Source organism: Dreissena polymorpha, chromosome 7, assembly GCF_020536995.1.
Source record: "Dreissena polymorpha isolate Duluth1 chromosome 7, UMN_Dpol_1.0, whole genome shotgun sequence".
NCBI lineage: Eukaryota > Metazoa > Mollusca > Bivalvia > Myida > Dreissenidae > Dreissena > Dreissena polymorpha.
Genome location: NC_068361.1, coordinates 97317649 through 97342456, shown reverse-complemented (window position 1 = coordinate 97342456; position 24808 = coordinate 97317649). Strand labels below are relative to the sequence as shown.

The 24808-nt window shown below is 34.5% G+C and overlaps 1 protein-coding gene and 1 long non-coding RNA gene across 5 annotated transcripts in view; one reads left to right on the top strand and one right to left on the bottom strand.

Annotated features, from left to right (window-relative positions):
- LOC127839380 (uncharacterized) overlaps window positions 1–24808 on the bottom strand; it is a 179156-nt gene that overhangs the window by 89673 nt on the left and 64675 nt on the right. The window lies entirely within an intron of this gene.
- Window positions 1–24808, top strand: part of LOC127839354 (nuclear pore complex protein Nup214-like) — a 259153-nt gene that overhangs the window by 185164 nt on the left and 49181 nt on the right. Inside the window, exons 1-5 of one of the 3 annotated variants that reach the window (XM_052367692.1) lie at window positions 3175–3344; window positions 8918–9044; window positions 17094–17320; window positions 19951–20131; window positions 21036–21167. The exons of the other annotated variants lie outside the window; for them this stretch is intronic. Of the exons in view, the coding sequence (XP_052223652.1) occupies window positions 3312–3344; window positions 8918–9044; window positions 17094–17320; window positions 19951–20131; window positions 21036–21167 (700 nt within the window). The 5' untranslated portion in view covers window positions 3175–3311. Of the gene's footprint in view, window positions 1–3174; window positions 3345–8917; window positions 9045–17093; window positions 17321–19950; window positions 20132–21035; window positions 21168–24808 lie in introns of those variants that run through there. 3 annotated transcript variants of the gene reach the window in all.

The following is a 24808-nucleotide window of genomic DNA, read 5'->3' as shown; positions in this document are numbered from 1 at the left end:
TTTAATCATTCCTCTGAAAGTTGTTTCCGTTGTCAATTTTAAACAATCCAGGTATTAGTCTTAATATAAATAATATTTATCACAGGTGGTTAGCGTGTGGCTATGATATTAAATAGTGAAAACATCATTTTTATTAATAAGTAATCAAATGATAACGAAAAATCAACTTTTCTGGAATAAAAAATCGTTATCAAAAATACATATAATAAGGTATTCAACTCAAAATAACCCGAAAACGGGTAGCATCGCTTTGAACAGCCATAACTTCATCAATTCTGCAGCGATTTTCACGACCTTGGTCTCATTCAACGCAGAAATGAATGTCTACGATCAACTTAACAAAATAGTATTGTTTTATCACCAGTGATTGTCAATTCGTCAACTATATGCAAAAACATAATGGATATAATACGCATAATATGATAAATAACGTAATTTTAACGGAATTAGGTAGGTAGAAAACAGTGTTCGTGTCGCGGAAGTGTATATTGATGCAAAATTAAAATATTGCACTGTTATACTTAATAGTCACTTAAAATGTTTACCTTCTTCGGTTCATAGGAACAATTGACGAATAACAGTGTGTCTTTATGCCATAATCCTTCATCAATGTGCGGATTTAATTGATGGTTCATATAAACATATTAATGTAATCACAGTTTTTTACGAATCTATCCTGTTTTAAAAATATATTCTACAACTTATAAAGAAAAGTAATTTGTATTTAAATATATATTTAAGCATTCGTATAATCATTGGTAACTCATTCATGACAAAAACATCTCATACCAAAAACGAAACTTAAACTGCATCGGCAGGAGAGAACGCGCATTATTTAACCACAAAGCATACTCATATATTTTTGCCAAAGAAGAGTTCAAATTTCATAGCATTTATTATTGTAATAAGTGTTATTTTTTATTAACCATATACTTTGAAAATTAAAATTATATACAAACTGTAAATCTGTGATAATGTATAACTAAAATTATTCAACGCAATTTTTTGTTTGAAGTGGAAATCATTTTTTAGTTTGATTCATTAAGATCTTATTTCACGACCGAATTATAGTCTACGAATGAGTTATTCACTTGAGTACACTATTGAGGTCAGATACATTCAAGTTTAAATTTCATTTTCTCGCTTAAAAATGCACACACAAAAATAGGCGTTAGAAAGTGGTTTGATTCCTCTAACCCGACCAATTATTAATTTTTGGCCAATCTTATTTTTGTCAGGTCTATTTTTGTAAAATTTCCTAAAATTGCAATATTAAAGCCGGTGTTTATTTTTGCTTCATTTGATAATATTTGCTTAATTAACATTACATTAACTTAAATAACGTAAAGAAAGTATGTAATATAGAGATTGGGAAGAATTCTGCACGGCATAACATATTCTTATCAAGATCAGAATCGTAGAATATGTTAACGATTAAAAAGGTTAAGACGACCAACTCATTCAACTTTCTGGCGACGTTCGTGGAAACAAATAACTTCTTGCCGAAGTACAGCGTGAATTTCATCGAATTTTCATTAATAACTTAAAAAAGATATTAAGTTAATTATGCAAACAAATGCACGTTTAAAATTCATAACATCAACTATTCCCTCCAAAAATGTAAACGGTGAAATCGTATTTGTGTTGCTTTTCGTTGTTGTTAATACTGATTTTGCCCAGTGTTACCTAAACGTAGATAATTATAGTTTTAGTTGCATATACATGTGCGATAAAATTGTTACAATTAATAGTATTACTCCGTCAGTAGAAGTGGGGCTTATTGCTTTACATCTTTAAATCGGTCGGTGGGTTAGTCGTATGGTAGGATGGTCCGTAGTTGCAAATGTTTCAGAACAGAATCATGCAAGAGCACGTAACGCTTTTACCTCCGAACATTTACATTGGTATGTTGGTTACTTGTCAGATACGGAAGATGCTTATTGACTTTGAGATCAACATGTGAAACGCCAATGTTACAAAATATTGAAACATAAACTTCGTATACACGCGATATCGTTATAACGCTTTCACATACCAACATCAACTTTGGTTTACCTGTCATTTTGGGGAAAATAAAGATACCAATATATGTGTACTCTTGTCGCAAATATCATACACATACTGGTTATCATGTTTGTGATTTAATAAGTGTAAGCATTAATCAATGTCAGAACATGTATACATGAGCCCAAATTTACGTCTTGATACTCAAAACTGTTGTTTTTTATGACTGTTTACTGAATTAAGAAGACCTTTCAAATGTGTAAACCATCAGCAGTTACCCTAAGGGGTATCAGCAGCGGACATGGCCGCAACAAAGACGGCCAGGCCTGACCCAAGCAGCAAGGGGCTTCAATCGGTTGTTTCTATGAACGCATTGGAAGTAACCACTCGACCTGGAGTACCGGTATTTGGAACATTCAAGCTCGATATGATTGAGCAACTGTTTGGTGATTCGGGGCGACATCCACTCGATGGGATATTGCTTATAAGCAATAAGAAAACATTAAAGTTCTTGACTGTGCTTTAATTCATTTCAGTACAATGTGATTTCCTTCGTTCGTCGCCCTGATTTACTCTGTGAGCACTCGAGGTAACACATGTATTTCCCGATCTGCATGATTGTAATCAAAACATGTGAACTGTATAAAAAAGACTCCACATTGTCTTTAAATTCCTCATGCAATTGTTCAAAATATTTGTTTTAATGACATATACTTCGAAAATAATTCCGGGTTGTTGACATACATGGACGATAAGGATCGAGTTATTTCCGTTTATATTGTTAAAGTGAATTCTGACGATAGCTTCCTTTTCAGAAAAGTTTTCATTTTTTATGATAATGCGGTTTTCAGATGAGTGCCTAACGACCTGTTGCTTTTTTCTAGAGGATCGGACTCATCTGTTATATTGCAAACATTTCGAAAATATCTGTAAGCTCTTAATGATGTGTCGATTTCCATGCTTAAACAGTTATCAATTAAAAATACAATAAAGCTATATTTTATTGAAGAAATATGAACCCATACAGACCAAAATACGACACTTACTTTAAAAGCATATTTTGGTGTAAAACATTTGTCACATAAATTTTCACATTGTATAACAGAGCCAATCTCCACGCAGACTTGTCTTTCCTTGCTCTCATGTAACCGTCGTGCCACAGCAAGGAACGACAACTCTGCGTAGACGTTAGTTTGTTTTAACACTCAGTAAAGTAGGCGGTTCAAACTGTTAATTCAAAGCAATTTGAATTTCTCATATAGTCACTTAACTGACATCTTATTTATAACATATTTCTACGAACAAATATGGCCGAAGATGTGGTTGACAGAGACACGAAAGTAAATTTATATTTACATAATTTTCATATGTTTTCGCGTTTATTTCAGTTGTTCCCAATATTAGGTTAAAAAGATATACTTAATATTTTCCCTATATAATTTCATGTAAAAGCCACAACTTTAAGCGAAAATAAATGCAACATTATGCCCTCATAACCATACATTTTTTAGGGTTATTCTAAGCTGAATCGATAATGATTTAAACAATAAAAAATATATCATCGAGTGCCCTATTTTGACACCTCTAAGCAGTCTGTAGTCCATATAAACCTACTCAAAGAGCCGCCATAGAAAAAATTATCAAATGCTCTGGGAGTAGGTTTATATATACACCCCTTCATAAACACAATTGCAGTTATGTGCACAGATTTCGTGGGCATCACTTAACCAGGGGTTTCACTGGCCCCAAAAAAGTTGTCGCCACTTTTTTACGGCGTGAAAACTGTCGGTTATTCCAACCTTATTAATAAGAACAATATTTTAAAGAAACCTAACTACATTAATGTCATTGACTATATTATCACTTTATAATGTATGTTATTACATAAAAACAATAAGTACCTTCATAAGTCTTAATAAGCTTTATTTGTATATAAATAACATTTTTTTCAACTTGATAAACAACACAGATAACCAAAATAATATAATAATGTTAACATCAATGTATTAAACAGTATGCTGAAGAAATGTTTCAAAATTAATTATTTAAACATTGAATCACACCAATGTACATCATTTGAAAGGGAAAAAGAAATATAAAACAAAAATATAAAACATCAGAAAATAGAGCATCTCACTTCAAATTGTTAATCATTGGTCATTTGGACATGATATGCATCAATCAGCTTCTGTTGTTAAAACGTTTTCTGTTAGTGGTGGATGATTTCCAGGTTCATTTAAATGAATGTTTTTCACGTCAATTTCCTGACAAAAAGGCCCAGATAATTGCCACCATCTATTGTAGTTGCCTGAAATAACATAAAACATATTTTTGCAAACTATCAACAACAAACAACACATAAATGTCCCTATCTTTAAATGTCCCAATTTTAACATATCCAAAATATAGTACATAAAGTGAATGATATACTTTTTATTTCAGAAATTGTTGATATCTTAATCAAGTTATATCCTTCCCAGAACATTATAATAATGAAACTATTAAACAGAAATGCTCACAAATACCTGTTGAAACAAGTTTGTATTTGTTTTTGTGGAGAAATTAAATCCTTTTGCCTTTTTGATTAAAGAAATAGCAGCCCTATTAATCGTTATAATTATTGATCGTCCTGACAGTTTGTCCCCGTGTTACTTAATTTATAATTGCTCAATACCATAAAGGAGCCGTTAATCCGATAATAACCCCCATAAAACTTGACAATACAGTAGCAGTAAAAACATCGTTTGTACCACTTACACGCTTCAGTGATCTCAAATGCACTCTGCACTGTAGGTCGCTTACATTGTCGTAAATCAATATTTACAACTGACTGGCACTGGGCGCTAATTCTCGTTCGGTAGGATTTTACCGATTTTTTAAAATTCGCCACTTTAAAAAAATTTGAGCCACTTTTTAAAATGTAGCGCCATTGGCCCCAATGGCAATCAACAGCGAAACCCCTGCTTAACAGACTTTGTTCGTTACGGTATACCAATTAAGGAAAACCATGAATAAACTTAATAAAATTAAATTTACCTGAATGGCAACCTACAGACGTTATCCTTTGCATGCAACCTTAAAAACACATGACAATCTTTCAACACACTATTCTTGCACACATAGCGAAAGCCCGCCTGCCCTCGGACATTGTCAGCAAACAATTAAAAAGGCCGACGGTAAATGCAAGATTGTCAGACTTACTGTCCTGTTAATTTTGCTTACATAAATTGTAACCCACTTGCAGTTTTCACAACATTGTTTCTTGGTTACCAGATTATGATATTTCCGAATGTAAAAAGTTCATTTTCAAGGAATTTCGTTAGTCAGTAGAACATTGCAGCATCAATAAATTCAAATAATTATTCCAAACATGAATGGAACTTCTCGCATAGTCACGAAAGTAGTTGGACATTTAAGATTATTCGTTGTGTTGCACGCATGTTGCAAATATTCCAAGATGGCGGACAATAAAAAGAAATTACGATGCTCAGCAAAAATGACTGTTAAAAATCAAATTAACGATGGACATCACAGTGATTTTTTTTTTGCCCAAAATTACCATCGATATTCGGCTGCTTCCCAATTACATAAATCGACGTTTTTACCAAAAATCTTACCATTATTTCCAAAAAAATTAACGAATTTTCCCAATCAAGCCAATAAGATTACAATGTCATTTAGCGATAATTTCAAAGAACGAGTGCCAATTGAGCTTGTCGAGTCGTCGCCGAATGACAACTGACTTACATATAGTTTGCGAGTGCCAAATAAACACGATTTTACGTTGCTATCCACACATCTCATTCTATATTGCAGAGGATACCATCAATATTCGATATATCTCGATTGAGCACGCCTGTTTTTACACACGTCCAAGATGGCGGCAAGCGGACGAGAAATTGCTATGAGCGGCGAAAACGATAAATAACATTCAAATTAACAACGGATATGATATGGTTATTAGGGAATAATTAAATACGTGTGTCAATCAACGCAAAATACTACATTTGAGATAAAAAACAACATATATTTATTAGAAATCTGCACAGTGAATTTGCGTCACATTTATGTGTTAGTGGATTTGTGTATAATCAGATTCATATTCATATTCTGCTGTATTTTCCCCTACCGGTGAAACCAGAGGGGACTTATGGTTTGCGCTCTGTCTTTCAGTCAGTCTTTCTGTCACACTTTTTTGGATCCTGGGATAACTTTAAAAGTTCTTTATATTTTTTCATGAAACTTGAAACATGGTTAGATGGCAATATGGAGATTATGCAAGTCATTTCATTTTGTTCCTACATCAAGAATTCTGGTTGCTATGGCAACAAATATATTAAAAAAAAAAAAATACTGACAATGGTGGAGTTTCACCGGTAGGGGACCGACCATATTGCTTGGCAATCTCTTGTTATGTTTGCCACGCTGTACAGTTTACTGAAAAAGCATTGAACTGAGGATGTCAAGTGCAAGATATTAACTCCATTTGATACATCATTAACACAGCAAGAACACTAAAGTGTGTTTGTTAATATTTCTTATTGTTTTACCATATGATATTTTATTTAAAACAAATGCTGACTTAAATTAATACTCTTAAAGAGGTTATGATAAAATGGTGTACATTTTATAATTAAGAATCTATAGATCATTGCAAGTTTAATATGCATGTGGAAGGATATTAACTAAACGTTGTCTTCGTTATAAGAAGACATTAAAGCAGCACTTTATAATATAAAAATGCTGTCAAACATGCACTTAACAATTTTAATTCTGTTCTTATAATCATATTTATAATGCAATCTACATGCATAGGTCATTGGGTTTATAATGTTCCATTTTATTTATATTTTCTCTCTGATAGGCGTTTCTTGTTTGATTTAATTATTTTTAATTTGTTTAGCAGTCACATAAACAACCAAGCTATGTAATATGGAATTTTTACACCCATTATTGCTGCTTCTTCCTGTATTTGCGCGATGATTATCTGAGATATTAACTCTATGATTCTACATTCTCAAATCTTTTCTATAAAGAAGGAATGTAGTTGACAATTGTTAATAGTTTTATTTGATCGTTCGTCAAAAAGTTGTAATTCTGTTACTCTTGTATCTTCAATGCAATTGAGTAATTAAATAGTAATTAAATTGAATGCGTTTTAATTCCCTTTTATTATTGTTTAATTTGAGTTACAATGCTATGACGTTAAATTTTATTTACACTTCAATGTATTATGAATATTGCTGGGCCAAGTGTGAGGTTGAGCGCTCTATAACCAGGTTTAAACCCCCAATGCTTTGCATTGACCGTTCCAAGGCGGTGACCCCAGCTTTATTCATATTTTGTGTTTATGTTGGTTTGTATTGTGCTGTATTGTGCTGTTTTGTACTGTTTGGGCAATCGGTCACTTGCCTTAAATAAAGGACCAACTAATTGTTTTTAATGAAAATTCAATACTGCTCCAGCAGCTGGAGTTTCACTTCTTTATATTTAAAATGTTTCCCAATTTCATGGTTAAAATTTAATTACCAACAACTTCATAAAATCTTGTTTGTTATTTTAAATACTCATTTACTTTTTTTGCAGTTTCTCCTGAAATTTTTAATTCATAAAGTTTCATCCACAAGGCTTAGTTATAATGAAGATATAACAGTAATGTAGTGTACCTGATTTGTAAATGAAATTACAACCTGTAAATGAAAATGCATGCAATGCATTTTGTTACTAAAATATAACCTTTCAATTCTAATTCAATTCATATTTCTTAAATGCACACACCTGTGTTAAGTGATGATTTTGTTCTGTTGTGAAAAGACCCGCTCACTGTCAGCAGTATGAAGAAGGAGGACAGCTGCAAACTGCACCAACTTGATCATGCTTGAAAGCTCGGTTACGGGGTTTTCAGTTAGAAGTTGCCACAACGTCTCAAAACTGTCTACAGGATATTTCAGTGCCCTGACGGTTTCCTTTGCTAGATGCCACTTGTTCCTAACGATGTCCTTGCTAAAAAGAGCTGGAGATGTGATATCACCATATGTCTGGAATGCAAGTTTATCATTCATGTTATGACCAATTCTGAAATAAAACTGTAATAATTTATTGTGTTTTGTTAATTTCAACTACCAAGCATGCAACTGACTGCACATACAGTTGAGTGGGACCCAAGATATGACAATTGAAAAGTCACTTTACAACGCCTCACTCCATAGATTGTTTTAACATTCAATTAAAATATTATGGCTTTAACCTTACCTTCTCTTCACCAAAATGCTCCAGTAATATTTCAGTTTCGTCCTGATCAAAGTTGAGATCACACCCTGTGTGAATTGGCCTCATGCATAAAACAAAGAATGCATCCAGTAGCTGCTTCTGAGGAAACCTGTTGGCATAGCTCTTTGGCTAGAATCAATGATGGTTTCATGCAACATTTTCTGCAAATTGGGAAAAAGTGAATGTAATTTTTTGAAAATAAATCAAGCTTATGTGTTAAGTTGTGTGCTTCACTTTGCAATTATGTAGAAATTTTATGAAGAGGACTGATAAAATGTGTGGAATATGGATAAATTATGATAATTTTAGTAGATGTTAGATGATTTTGAAATGTCATTATACTTGTTTTTTTGTCATTTTGGTTGTGTTTGTATTTATTTTCATTAGTAATTGTAAATGTTAGTGAAACAAACTACTCAGAGCGCATGCCTATTACATTGCCACGTGAGCCTCCTTCTTTTGGCAACAAAATTATTGGTATCAGGAGATTTCGATATGAGGAAACTGTATGATAAGTCTTGTTGTTTTCTTCTATAATTTATTTTATTTATTTATTCTGACTTAATTTGTCAGTCAGTATAAATTGTCTGTGATTTTAATTTATTTACAAGCAATTTTTGAAACTGTTTGATGATTATTTCAGGATTTTCAGTTCCGTCAACTTTGCAAGTTCAGAGTATCCAGTAGTCCCACAGCTTTGCCAAAACAACGCTTTTCACTGCTAGCAGTGTCATCAGCGTTTGGCCTCACATTTATTGGCAATGGAACAGGTAAGATTTAGACATGAAATGTTATAATATTTGTATCCATGTCAACTGGACCGACAAGCCCAAATTGTTGTGGAGGTCCTGATTGAAACATTTTGGTATGTTCATGTTGAGTTGTGGATTCTTTTTGATACATGGTTATAGAGATAACCTGAAATCCCTAGATAGAACTTTTGCACATGGTGCAGTTAGTTGCAGAAAAAGTTTTTGAAACACAGTCTCCATTGTTTTTCTGAATAAAATTGGGACAAAACAGGTTTATATTGTTAAGTCATCATAACTCCTCCTTTATGTATTGTCAATTTAGTGTTTCTTAATAAAACACAATTGTTTATGTTTGAGTATTTTCCATGTTACAATGTAGCATGGAAAATAGTCAAACATAAAAATGTGGACAGATGATGTAACATCATCTGTCCACATTTTTCCACAAGAAATTAATCTCCCCTGCAATGTCAGTTTTAAGGCTATTTATAGCATGCTAATCTTGAAATTAGAACAGCCAATCAGAACCCATTACTTAAAAAGACACCTTACTTTCAAGATGGCAGTTTGACACTTCAATAACTGAACAGACAGAACAGAACAGAAAGTTTATTCATATAACTTGAACATTTACAGTTCATCGTTACATATACAAAACTGACAATATATAAGCAATAAGCACATGCATAGTAATGCGAAAGTGACCAAACTAGTACATAAAAAGGTGTTAAAAATGCACTGAGGCCATCGAATTACTCAACGTTTGCATTCAATGTATCAGTTCTCATTTTAAAAGCATTTTTACAATATATCGCGAGTTTATTTAGGACTTTGGTTTTATTATTTGTTAACAAAAGAATAAATTTATGCATACTGGGTCGGTTATAATAGAATTTGTCAATATACATTTTTCTTATATCTGTATAAAGAGGACATACAATTACAAAATGGTATTCGTCGTCAATATCATTTGAGTTACATATATTACATTTGCGTTCGTTGTTAGGAATATTTGTATGTCTCCCAGATTCAATTTTTAACATGTGTGACGAAAGTCTTAATTTTGATATATATTTTCTTAAATTAAAGTTTTGGATTATGTTCAGATAGGTAATCAGGTAGTTCAAATCGATGTTTCAATTCTTTTTATAAAGTTAATGAACTTTTAACGTTTAAATCATTTAGCCACAAACCTATGTACATATCAATTAGTCTATTTTTAAATATAGGAATAAATACATTTGCATTTACTGATTCTGGGTACATCCAAACATCTACAAAACCAGTGTTTTGAAGTAAGTCTCGTACTTTGGTAATCCAATTTTTACATCGTATTATATTTTCAGCACCATTTCTCATATAACATAGTGTACTATATAATATACAATTAGTTTGTTTAACAGTATACAATTTTATGAAATATTTTATAATTCGTACATAGCGATTTGTATATAATGGGTATCGCCCTAGTTCCCCGTACACGGCTGAATTAGCGGTACTCATTTTGACACCCAGTATTCGTTTTAAAAATCTTCTGTGAACTCTTTCAATATCATCAGCATTTACAAACCCCCAAACCTCACATGCATAACACAGTATTGACGTAACATAAGAATCGAACAAATTTAACATTATTTTAACAGGAACATGCATGTCTTTGGTGATTGCAAAAAGCGACCCCATAGCCTTTAAGCCTTTATCGGATAAAGCTTGAGTAGTTTGTAAAAATGATCCACCACTTGAAAGTACAATGCCGAGATAGTTAAATGATTGAACCATTTCTATTTGCTCATTGTTATAAAAAATTTGCTCGTTCTGTGAATTATTTCCTCCCTTTTTATATATGACCACTTTTGTTTTTTCTACATTGACTTTCAACTTCCATCATTCACAATATTCGTATAGATTATCTAAAGATTTTTGCAATCCTTTTGGTGTTTCTAAAAAAATTACAGCATCATCCGCAAACAATAACAAATAAATAGATAGCTTGTCCAACGTGATCATGTTTTCATTGTTATTACTCAAAAAGAGTTCGATGTCGTTAGCGAAAAGAGAAAATAGTATAGGTGAGATTGTCTCCCCCTGCAATAATCCAACTTCGCAATTAAAGAAATCCGACAACGTCCCCATATGTCTTACACATAATTTCACTTCATCATACATAGACCGTATAATTTTTAACAATCTACCGTTTATTCCGCTCTTAATAAGCTTGTACCATAGTCCGTTTCGATATATTGAATCATAACATTTCATAAGGTCGATATAGCAACAGTATAGTTTCTTTTTAGTACTGAGTTGTTTATCTATAAAAGCCTTTAGTAGGAAAATAGCATCCACAGTGCTATAATTGGTTTTGAATCCAAACTGAGCGTCTGTGAGCGTATCATTTACAATAGCCCACTTTTTAAGCCGTTCATTTATTACGACTGTGAACAGTTTGGCGAAACAGCTCACTTACGTTATGCCTCGATAGTTGTTAGGATCGAATGAATCTCCTTTTTTGAAAATAGGTATAATTACTCCTTTTGACCAAGATTTGGGAAAAGACCCTTTTTCAAGAATATAATTAAATAATATTTCCAGTGGTGCATCAAGCACATCCTTTCCCACCTTAAAATATTTGTATATAATATTATCAATTGAATGAGATTTATTTATTCAAAATAATTGTATTGCCTTTCGTATTTCTTCCTTCGTAAATAAATTTATCCAACTCTTCAAATGTCCCTGACGTCATGTTATCTGTATTGTGACGTGTTACGTATTCGATAATATCTTCTTCATCATCACTTCTATTTAAAGAAGATAAATTTTTAAAATGTTCAAAAAAGGCATCAATGTCAATATTATCACCCGCATTATTATATGATTTCTTTTTAAAAAGTTTCCAAAATTCTTTTGGCTTTTTAAATCGCATTTCATTCATTTTAAGATATTGATTCCTGTTAAAATTTCGCTTAGATTGTCTGCACTGATTCTTATAATCTTTTTTCGCTGTAAGCATATCATATCTAGTATGACCATCTTTATACAAGTTGTACCTGTTTAACTTCTCAACATATATATTTCGTTTTTGTTTACGTACAATATCAAACCATTTATTACTTGTGTTTGAAAACTGTGAGTATTTATGCCGTGGTTTAGCCTTCTTAAAATATCTATTTCCGTTATTATTTAAAAACACTGTGAATCAGTCGACCATTTCATCCGAATCTAAGTTATTTTCTTTGCATTGATAAAGGTCCTGGCATAACCGATTAACTCCTGTAGTCAAATCCCTTAAAAACTGATCACTATAATTATTATCCCATTTAACGTAATAACTTTCCGCGTTTATATTATGAGCAGATATTTTTGTATTTGTTTTTAAATCAAATGTTAGTGGTGCGTGATTTGAAAATTCGGTAAAATCTTGAACGCAGAAATTCCTTATATGGTCAAAATAATTGTAGCTTGCTAACAAATAATCCACAACGCTTTCGCCATTATGCGTGAAACACGTGAATTTTCCAATACTAGCATCGTCACCTATTCGACCGTTACATATTCGTAAATCACGAGCTTTGCATAACTCCAGTAATCTGTCGCCAAATGCGTTAGTTCTATTATCATTAGATACCCGAGGAATGTAAATGTCAATTTCGTCATCTGTTGATTGAGATACATGTCGATCATATCGTACAAAGTCCGATTTCTGCCCTACCCTTGCATTAAAATCACCACAAGCTAATACTATTCCTTTGTTTTGATAATTACATATATCGTTTTCTAATTGGAAAAATGCATCTGTATTAACCATATCGTGAATAGGTGAATTTTCTGGTGCAATATAGGTAAATACAATATACATATCTTCTGCATTCTGGAAAAACGTCTTATCTAACTTAATACATAGTAAATAATCGTGATCGTTTTTAACTAGCTTAACGCCCTTAACAATATTATTTTTGATATAAACTAAAATTCCTCCACTGCTACGTTTCGCACGTCGATTTTGGTATTTTCTGTATGAGTGAAATAATTTATAACCTTGTAAGTCAATGTCACTGTTTTTATTAGTCCATGTTTCACTTAGGAATACATGTATAATGTCAAACTGGTTTAAGTATTTACTGAAGTCTCTATTGGCCTTTTTTTGCTGTGTTAGCCCTTCGATGTTCCATGCGATGCATCGTACGACACTCTTGCTCCCGTCCTAGCGATTCCTTGGTTGCGATGGTTCCTGGTAAAGTGTCCTGTTTATATACAATTTGTCACCAACGATGTAAGCCTCTTTTTGTTGTTTCCGTGTCTCGAGCATAATGGGTATAAGGCGCTTCAGGGTTTCAATCATTTCCGGTGGATATTGCTGACTGACGCCATATGGTCGTTCAAGCTTTTTGTAACTTTGTCTTACACGTTCCCTATCTGGAAAATAGGCGAATTTTGCGACAATAGGCCGTGTCTTGTGTTGACTGTACTTGCCTATTCTATGCGCTCTGTGTATTTTGATTGTCTCTTTTGCACTCTCTATCCCCATTTTGGTTTCTATGATATGTAATACCTTATCTACACAGTCCGAATCTTTTTCTCTATTTTTGCTGTCTCGAACCTCAGGGATCCCAAAGAAAAGCAAATTGTCCCTCATGCTTCGACTTCTTATATCAGTAATATCATGCCTTACTTCTGTGTTCATCGTTTTCTGTTGTTCTTCTATTTGTCTTATATTTGCTTTTAATGCATCAAATTCAGAATGATTTTTCTTAATTTCGTCAATTTTCTTGGAATCATACTCCCTGCTACGCTCAATGTCCTTAAATTTGACCTCCATGTCATTGACCCGTTTATCTATCTGGTCAAGACATACTGTTATTGCTTTCACAGATGACTGGATCCCATCAAGTTGTGTCAATTTATTGTCTATTCTATCTAATCGCTGGATTAGGGCTGAGAATTGATCACTTGTCACAAAAACTGAAGACGTTAACGGTACCTGGGACTGTGTTGGGAACTGTGTAAAGGAAGGCGACGCCGATTGATTCATCATTGGAATACAATTATACCCTGGCAATACAAAACTATTGAAACTCTGATTTTGATTTTGGATCGGCCCAGGAGTATAGCAATGTCCATTTTGTCCATTTTGATGGTAACTTACTTGTTGGCCGTTTGCGCTCTGCATCGTTTGTGTAGCGATGTGTGTGTTCGGTGATTGAACGTTGGCGCGCTTATTTTCACTTTCTTTGTTCGGGGGCGAACCTTTGCTCTTCTTGCGTTTTCTGTTATTTTTGTTATTGCCTCCCATGAAAAGTTAACTGTTTGCACTCACACATGCACAGATATATCCAATTATATTCTCCACTTAAAGGTAATCACTTTATCTAGCTATTTGACACTATTAAAATCCTTTTTTTTTTTGCATTTTTATTTTCTCTCAAGAAACAACTACGCCATTACCACGCATGCGCATACATATACATATAAATTATAGCGTAAGTTTTCCAATTTTACCAGAAAAAGTTCTCTTTTTAAAACTTATGATCTACTTCAATAGCAACAGCAATATAATCAGTGTGAATTAACAAAAGGGTTTAGTTGTTCCAATTTTTGCCCATCATTTGAATTACTTAATTTTTTATCAGGGTTGGTGTTATATCAGGCATTTTGAGAAAAATGCAATTTTCTCTTTGAGAATTTTTCCGCTTGAAAAGTCGGCTCATTTGGTTGAAACTAATTTAATATAACTCTTTATAATACTTCAAATTATAAGAACAAAATCATATAAAAAATAGTTATAAAATGTGTTTATTGTTATTGATAATCCACCGAACCCAACAAATTTTCTTTTTATTTTATGCTTTTTTTTCACAGTTTATATACATTGTTAAAGAGTTTAACTAAAGAATTTCGTTGGGAAAATGACGTCATTTCGTAAAAAAAATGACGTCATTTAACATAAACAGTGAAAATTATCGATAATTTTCACTGATAATTTTCATTGTTTGAAACAGTGAAATTATCAGTTTTAATTCACTGATATTTCTCTATAAACCACTGGAAAGCATAAAATAAAATAAACTTATGTTGAAAAAAAGAACTGCAAGATGGATTTGTTTTGCAAATTGGGATTTTTTGTACCATTTTGCTTTTGGAATGGGTCTGTTTAACGGACCCATAGATACGGCTGGAAAAGGCCTGGCTCATTTGACTTATTATAGTCATGTGGGTTTTTTTAACCATTGAAATCCTAGTTGACCTTTCTTCTTTTTTTTAATGATTGCTTTTTATCTAACTTATTATAAAGGCATAATCCTTAAAAAAAATACATTAATAATCAATTTCTGAAGCGGATAAAAATGGACAGGATTGGCTTGGGTACTTTAAACACTCAGGGCTCAGCCTTCATTCAAATTTGAAGGAGAAGTGCCTTCTTCTTGACTGAATTAAATTAGAAATTACTCACAACTAACACACACTAAAGTTTTAATGTTGTGTTATTGATGTATTTAATGTATTTAATTAATGTATTTTAACACTTAACCTGCTACATGTATGTATGTAGTAACTGAGAAGCATCATTACTGATGAATCATTTATATAATAGAGGCTAAAATGGGTGATTTTTTGTTGTTGATATTTTTCTTGTATAGTATAATAAAACTTCAATTGTTATAAATCCAGTAATGTTCAGTATCTTTTCACTTTCTTGTAAATTTGAAGCAATTAAGTCAGTGAATCAAATTTATATTTTGTTACAAATATTTGCTTAAAATAAAAAAATCATTTAAAATTTCATTTTACAGCTCAGATTCCAAATCTGACCTGTAAACGGGCCCAATATATATTGCCAGTGCTGGGTTGCCTCTTTCCATTTTATCCTTATTGAGTATTGTTTTAATGGGCCATTAAACTTTGCTGAAGAATAGTTATTGATAGCCAGCACAAGGCAATTAATCCAGGAATCATCTATGAGTAATTTCAAAAGTCTTATGGCTCCTGACTCTTTATTTCAATGTTCAACTTTGCTGGACCTGTAAATGGGGCAACTTATGGCTGAGGCTCCTTTGTCCAGCTAATTTCCACATCTAATTGATTGTAATCGGTCAATGTCTGGCACAAAGTCAATCATTAAAAGGAGCAGAGGTCACTTCGCTGTCATGAAATTTACCGATGCATGTATGTGCAAAGTTAATATTCACTGGGCGAAGAAATCGCCCATGATGCCATCATGACTAAGCCCTCACACTTTGTATTATCCGTGGTGTGGGAATCCGGAGCTCAGCTTCTCTGTGATTGGTATGTAATGATTATCCCTTTCTGGCTCAGATGAAAAGTGAAAATGGCTGTATGCAACCGTTTAAAAGGATAACAGCCTGCGGGTTTTGGGTTTTATGCTGTTTCCAAATGTGCACATACGCCGTCATGCAAAAAACGTGCTTTCCGGGGACTTTCTGATACCGGGCAAAAATGAAAGTGAATCTCTGTTAACAATAACACTGCGTTACCATGTAAATAAATTGTCTTGATTATTTTATTAATTTCTCGTACAAGAACTGAATTAAATGACTCAATACTAGAACGATAATTAAATGACAGAAAAACTTGTTTTATACTGTGCGCGGTATATTTCAAAGACGCTCCTTTATTACAGCGTCGAACTATCAAAGTAAGAATGTTTTTATTGATTTGAATAACTTTAATTTTATAATTATCCCGCTTGCACTTTACATTGAAATTAGCGCACCATACTGCTCTGATAGGGAATGCATGTAATAAACACTGACTAGCAAGTTTTTCACACCTTTATTGACATTACACAACAGATTAACACCAATTAACTGTCGATGTTGTTTGACCTCGAAGCGATTAAAATCGGTTCAACGGACGGTATAATAAAGCAATCAAGATGTGATCGCTGCCATCTTTGAATAGTCTGAAAATAAATTAACTTGCATAACATGGATTTGAATCAGAAATGGAAGGTTGGAGAAAAAACTGGATCCAAGACCCAACCGCGTTATATTGGATTCAGCGTTAGAACGGAGAGCGTTATATTGGAGTTACAGTGTATGTCTTTTGTAGGGTTCTCTGTGTACAGAAATCAGCACTTTTTGGACAAAGACAAGGAACACAGCATCGACCGTCTTAATCACATAGTGACTGACTGCCCATCACTGGCCAGAGTGGATGTAGGTCAAGAGGTCAGCCATGTAGCACTGAGCTGCGACGACTTCACCATCGCTATAGCAACAACATCACAGTTGGGTGTCACCATTCATTTGTATGACATCAGAAACTTTGCACAGAAGGTTAGACTATAAGATTGATTTGTTTTCAGTTTTATAAATGTGATTTAGAATGTATGCAATCTACTTAATCTGAAATAGAACAACAATGACTGCTTTGTCACAATTTTATCAAAGATGAGGGCATAATATTTAGATCTGCCAATGTCAATGAATCTGTGACATCTGTCACAAGTAGCAAAGAAATGTAGAACTGCTAGAGAGAGAAAAAAAGTAATAAAGACAAATGAATAAAATTTGGTATGTGGATGGTCTGCCATGAGTAGAACATTTCAGTTTTTATGTCAGATAACATATTTTGTTGCCATTCTTAGTTGAAATCTAACATTTGAATCCTGCGCTACTCCAAAAGTACTTAAAGCATGGTTGATTCAACCTTTCTGTGAATAGAGGGTCTTATGGGATATACCAGTGTTTTTAACCAGGTTTTCCGAAGGAAAAAAATGGTTATTAGATTGGCGATTGCGGGCTGGCTGGCTGGCGGGCGGGCAGAACAAGCTTGTCCGCTCTCTTATTCAAATAGTTTTCATCTGATCTTTACGAAAACTTGGTCAGAAGTTGTATCTAGACAATATCTAGATCAAGTTCGAATACGGGTCATGCCGGGTCAAAAACTAGGTCACGGGGTCGAAAAACAGATTGATTTTGAAGCAAGGGGGTAATTGTGATGAACAATCAGTAGCAATGCACATTTTGAGTTGCAGTTATCTCCCTTTATCAGACTTTTTTTTTATTGAAAACCTGGTTTTGTGACAATTTTGTCCCTTGTCTTCTTTTGTGTGGCCCTTCAGGTGGTGAATTTTATGACAAAAGGGGATTTATATTTATTAGTTAAGAATCAAAACATGTTTTGTGTACTTTCTTAAAAAACATTTATTAAACGCTTTGCTTCAAATGCTAGATTTTATTATAATCAAGCTTGATTTGATGACAAAGCTGTTATTTTTTTACCATAATTCCTGTTACTGTGTCCAAATTCAGTCACTTGTTTAGCTCACCTAAGAACAACATGCTCAATGGTGAGCTTTTGGGATCACCTTTTGTCCGTTGTGCGTCCTCAACATTTGCCTTGTTAACATTCTTGAGGCCACATGTACTGTCCAATTTTCATGAAACTTGGTCAGAAGATTTATTTCAATGATATCATGGAATAGTTAAAAAATTGTTCCGGTTGGTTGAAAAACATGGCCATCAGCAGGGTTTTTTTACCTTATATAACAGACGCCAAATATCGGCGTCTTCCCCAAGCAATCAAGGCTACTTTTTTCCTGTTTCCGGACCGAACAATTTCTCAAGCGGAAGCTTTTCCTTCCAATAAACAGTTAAAAACGATTGAATTTTACAACAAATTCGCTTCAAATCGTAGAAAACACCGTTTGGTACCCGCCCAATTATGATTCCCAACCCGTCCACGCCGTTCTGTACTGTATAAATGTTACGACAATGATTACCTCCCTTGGCTGATTTACGATAACTGTCAACTCGCTTTACGTTAAATGTCACCAAAAAAGGCAAAATGTCGCATAACTGGCGAAATTACCGCAAAAAGCTCCAATTAATTGCGAATAACACGGTTATTTCAGCTTTCTTCACAAAAGAAAGTGCACTGCAGCAGTCTGTTCCTGAACGGTCTGAAACTGTCACAGTCAGTCCCTGTCAAGGTCAACTCAGTCTGGCACAGCCAGCCACAGTTAGTCCCTGTCATGAAGTGATCACTTTGACAAAGTCAGTCATAGTCTGTTTAAAGGACTGAAAAACAGGGAAATGCCTCTGTGAAATTGTGTAATAACATGTAAATAAACCACAAATATTGATGTATGAAGAAAATAACAGTTTTTTTTGTTTTTTTTTTAACCCAATTAACAGTAAATGTAAGACCCTTAAACATTTTCCCCTATTAAGGAAAAAACGCGCGCGATTTTTCCCCTATTAAGGAAAAAACGCGCGCGATTTTCCACTTTTGGGAAATTTCCCCAACCTAAGGGCTAAAGGCCCCTTCCCCTACAACCCAAAAAAAACCCTGATCAGGGGCGGTGCATTTTTCATTATATGGCTAAAGTAAAACTTTGTTGACACTCTGAAGGCCACATTTATTGTCCCATACTGGTAATCATGAAACTTGGTCAAAATATTTATCGGAATGATATCTAAGACAAATTCGAAAATGGTTTCAGTTAGTTGAAAAACATGGCCACCAGGGGATGGGGCAGTTTTTCTTATATGGCTATAGTAAAACCTTGATAACACCCTAATTATCAAGTTTATTGTCAAATCTTCATAACTCTTGGTCAGAACATTTGTTTTAATGATATCTTGGCTCAGTTGAAAAATAGTTGGGGTCTGTTGAAGAGCAAGGCTGCCAGAGGTCGGGGAATTGATCGTTCACTCTTTATTAAACATGGTCAGAACATTTGTTGTAATGATACTTTGGGGATGCACTGAGCAGGTCAGTTCCTTTTTATCATAGGTAATTAAGGACTTTGGGCCTTTCATGTCCCCTTGTTTTCATTCGTCCTGTAGGACGACAGCTTTTGGGAAATTCACTCCTCCTTTCAAGATTTAACATGTCAATATGAGCCGATGAGTGAATTTTTTGTCTTCTGCGTCAGTTTACTCTTGCTATGTCATTCCAGGTGACTGGCAATGTGTCCCCGTTCCATTCGTTCACAGAGGTGGTTCCAGGCCCTATTAGGGACCTGGCCTGGAATCCAGGGGAGGCCGCCACCCTTGCTGTTGTCCATAGCAACGGGCAGATAGATGTGTTTACTGACATGCGGCGCAGGGCTTCTTTGTCATCAGCCAAAGCTAACTGTAGTAAGATTGGGTTAATGACAATTGTTTGGCAATGCAGTGTACTTTTTTTTGCTTTCAAACTAAGCTTCATTCATTTTTCATGCCCTCACAAATTAAATTCATTTAGTTTTAGTGTAAAACTATTTAAGATTGATTGCATTGAAAGCCTTATGCTTGTTGAAACTCTCAAGTCTGTTTCCTGGATAGAATCAATACTTGTTGTCCTTTGGGGAGATCAAAAGAATGCTCCTTCAGTAGGGACCCAACCTGTGACCTAGGCAGACACCATTAACACTATGCCACTTTGTACTTGTTTGTGTTTTTAACCAGGTTTTACAAAGGAAAAAACTGGTTGTTAGATTTGCGAATGTCAGCGGGCAGGCTGGCGGGCAGACGGAACAAGCTTGTCCGGGCCATAACTTTGTCGTTCATTGTGAGATATTAAAATCATTTTGTACATTTGGTCACCATCAATAGACTGTGTGTCGCGCAATAGATTGACGTCAATATCTCCAAGGTCAAGGTCACACTTTGAGTTCAAAGGTCAAAAATGGCCATAAATGAGCTTGTCCGGGCCATAACTATGTCGTTCATTGTGAGATTTTAAAATCATACGGCACATTTGTTCACCATCATTTGACGATGTTTTGTGCGAAAGAATAACGTTAATATCTCCAAGGTCAAAGTCGCCACAACTAAAAACAGATTGATTTTGAAACAAGTGGGGTAACTTTGAAAAATCACCACAAGTAAAAATAGATTGAATCTTACACAAGGGGGGTAACAATGCACATTTTGAATTGTCTCCCTTTATCAGACTTTTTTTTTCAAATTGAAAACCTGGTTTTGTGACAATTTTGTCCCTTGTTGTACCTGTATTGCATTTCTTCTTTCTGGTTTTGTCAGTTTTTGTGTTGCTTTGCAGTGTCCTGGAGTCCCAAAGGGAGGCAGCTGGTGGTTGGACGGAAGGATGGCGCCCTCATGCAGTACGATGCAGACCTTAATGAGAAACGAAAGTGGGACAAGCCTCCTAAGCTTACCCAGGACGGACTGGAAGGTACTGGCCTATCGGCAGGGGTTTGATAATACCACCAGTAATTGGAAGGTACTGGCCTATCAACAAGAGTTTGATAATACCACCAGTAATTGGAAGGTACTGGCCTATCAACAAGAGTTTGATAATACCACCAGTAATTGGAAGGTACTGGCCTATTGGCAGGGGTTTGATTATGCCACCAGTAATTGGAAGGTACTGGCCTATAAGCAGGGGTTTGATTATACCACCAGTAATTGGAAGGTACTTTCTTATCTGCAGGGGTTTGCTTATTCCACCAGTAATTGGAGGGTACTGACATATCGGTAGGGGTTTGCTGATACCACCAGTAATTGGAAGGTACTGACCTATAGGCAGGGGTTTCTTTATACCACCAGTAATTGGAAGGTACTGGCCTATCGGTAGGGGTTTGATTATACCACCAGTAATTGGAAGGTACTGGCCTATCAGCAGGGGTTTGCTTATACCACCAGTAATTGGAAGGTACTGACCTATCGACAGGGGTTTGATTATACCACCAGTAATTGGAAGGTACTGGCCTATCAGTAGGGGTTTGATTATACCACCAGTATTTGGAAGGTATTGGCCTATCAGTAGGGGTTTGATTATACCACCAGTATTTGGAAGGTACTGGCCTATCGGCGGGGGTTTGATTAAACCACAAATGATTGGAAGGAACTGGCCTATCAGTAGGGGTTTGATTATACCACCAGTATTTGGAAGGTACTGGCCTATCAGTAGGGGTTTGATTATACCACCAGTATTTGGAAGGTACTGGCCTATCAGTAGCGGTTTGATTATACCACCAGTATTTGGAAGGTACTGGCCTATCGGCAGGGGTTTGATTAAACCACAAATGATTGGAAGGTACTGGCCTATCGGCAGAGATTTGATTAAATCACCAGTGATTGGAAGGTACTGGCCTATTGGCAGGGGTTTGATTATATCACCAGTGATTGGAAGGTACTGGCCTATTGGCAGGGGTTTGATTATATCACCAGTGATTGGAAGGTACTGGCCTATTGGCAGGGGTTTGATTATATCACCTGTAATTGGAAGGTACTGGCCTATCAGCATGGGTTTGATTATACAACCAGTAATTCGAAGGTACTGGCTTATCGGCAGGGTTTGATTATATAACCAGTTATTGGAAGGTACTGGCCTTTCGGCAGGGGTTTGCAGGGGGGTTTTTTTGGCCCGATTTTATAGCCGAAATTTGGCTATGTTCCCAATCCCAAAAAGTATACTATTTTCCCAAAATGTGGCAAAAAATTCCCAATTGCCAAAAAAAAAAAAATTTTTTTTTTGTTGTTTTTTTTTAGAAAGAAGTCTTTTGTGTATTTTATCTCAATTTTAATACAATTACATCTAACAAAGTATTATAAGATTTTTTTCTTTTAATTTGAATGATTATATAGAGTTAAATCAAATTTAGTATTTCCCTAATCAGTGGACTTTTCGTGTGGAAAAAAAGGCTAATGAATTTATTTTCCCAATTTCATGAAAATGCCGATAAAATTCCCAATTCCAAAGCCATGGGCTATCTTCCCAAAAAGTGGGAAAAAAAACCTGGTTTGATTATACAACCAGTAATCAGAAGGTACTGGCTTATCAGCAGTGGTTTGATTATACTACCAGGAATTGGAAGGTTATGGCTTATTGGCAGGGGTTTGATTATACCACCAAGAATAAAGTAGATGCGGTATACATTAGTCATTCCAGTCATGGACACACATTTGTCAGATGCTACTTTTACACTTTTGAGTGAACAACATTCACATTCACATTCATGTAGGGGTTATTCAGGGTTGCCACTTAACTTAAAAAGTCAGGGAAATTTGATTTTTTTTCAAGGTCAGCAGTGCCCCAGATAAGCTGCGTATCTGGGTCTTTCACCCTATTAAAATGTTTAAAAATGCAAAGAAATACAATATCATGTATATTGAAAACGCAACCAATTTGACTTTTACGCAAATTCGTCAAATTTGATGCGTACGATACAAGAGCTTCGATCAAAAATGCTTTGCTCATTTTAGGTATTTTCTCTTTGGAATTATTAATTATCGTAATGCAGTGATGCTTACATTCAGCAAGCTCAGCAAACGGTCATAGTTATTCAAACGCTATGCCGACTGGATTTCATAGTTAAATTAAGCGTCTGACCAAATTATTTACGACGATAAAAAAAGCGTTTTCAATCTGACTTAATTCATCGTTCATTGTGCATGTATTTGTAAAGCGTCTGTACTTTTAGTTTCTATTACGATACAAAATAAAAATAGCTTAGAGAGGTCGAAAGACGTCCGAGGTTGTTGCGCCATAATATCAGCCGATCACAAACTTTTTCGAATCAAGAAAGCAAGAGCCAATAAGTGCCGAATCATTCGTGTTATCAATTTTGTTAGAAGCTGTTTATACAGCAGTTGAGTTGACATCCAAAAATCATGATGGAAAGTCTGTGACTGAACAAACCTGTCAAAAGTATAAAAAGGAATGTCCTTGGTTAGGAATTGTCCACATTTTTTTAAGTTTATATCATGGACAGTTTCAAGGATTAAAGATATTACGAAACATAAGTTTATTAAAATTTATGATGATAGTTTACAGTTCTATTGAATCAATACAAGTGTGCAGAAGTAAATCGGCAATTATTTTAAGGTATGCATTTTTATTACTCATTTCACTCTATTTGAAGAATGGAATCACTCTATTTTTCAAAATCAATGGGTGAAAACCCTATTTCCCAAATAATTATCTGGGGCACTGAGGTCAGTGAAAAGTCAGGGAATTAAAAAAAAAGGTCAGTGAAAAATTAAATTTCAGAAAAGTCAGTGAAAAGTCAGGGAAAAATAAAATTTTGGGTCGATGCATAAGTTATTCAGTGGCTATGGCAGTCTTCAGGTATCATTTGTTTTAGTAGATTTATTAGAAAAACCTGTAGAAGAAGTTGAAAATATAAAATCTTTGAGAAATAGCTGATGCAAAATAAAGTTTAAAAAAAATCATGGCTGGTTGAAATAACCATTGGTACTGAGTTCTAACAGTTATTTATATTTATAAATAGATTTATTTCTATTAACATTTCCCATACTCCTATGTATTCACCTATGCTTGTGTCTAGATGTTGAAAGTATGATCATAGTATGTAATGGATATTGTATATGGACAGTTTTATGTGTCATAGGTGTTGTGCTACTACTGTATTGCCATAACTAATATCACATGTATCTACCTATAGAAGTATGTTTTGTTCATAGATTTTGAGACATAATCATATTATGTGGTGCTTGTACATGCATAATTTTTTATGTCCCCGGTAGGGTGGCATATAGCAGTTGAACTGTCCGTCAGTTCGTCCGTCTGTCAGTCAGTCTGTCTGTCTGTCCCAAAACTTTAATATTGCTTATAACTTTTGCAATATCAGTGTTATAGATAATTTTTTACCCCCACTTTTCAAAGCATGGGGGTAAATGGTCAAATTTTGCCTTGCTTGAAGGGTAATTTGCTAAAAGTAAAACAAGAATATAGCCGCGGTATAGACACACTATTTGTATCATGTTAAACACAATAAAACATTAACTTTGTGTATTCCTTCAAAGTAGTAGGTTTCTTAAAGTGTTTTTTGTTTTTTAAATGCCTTGGTT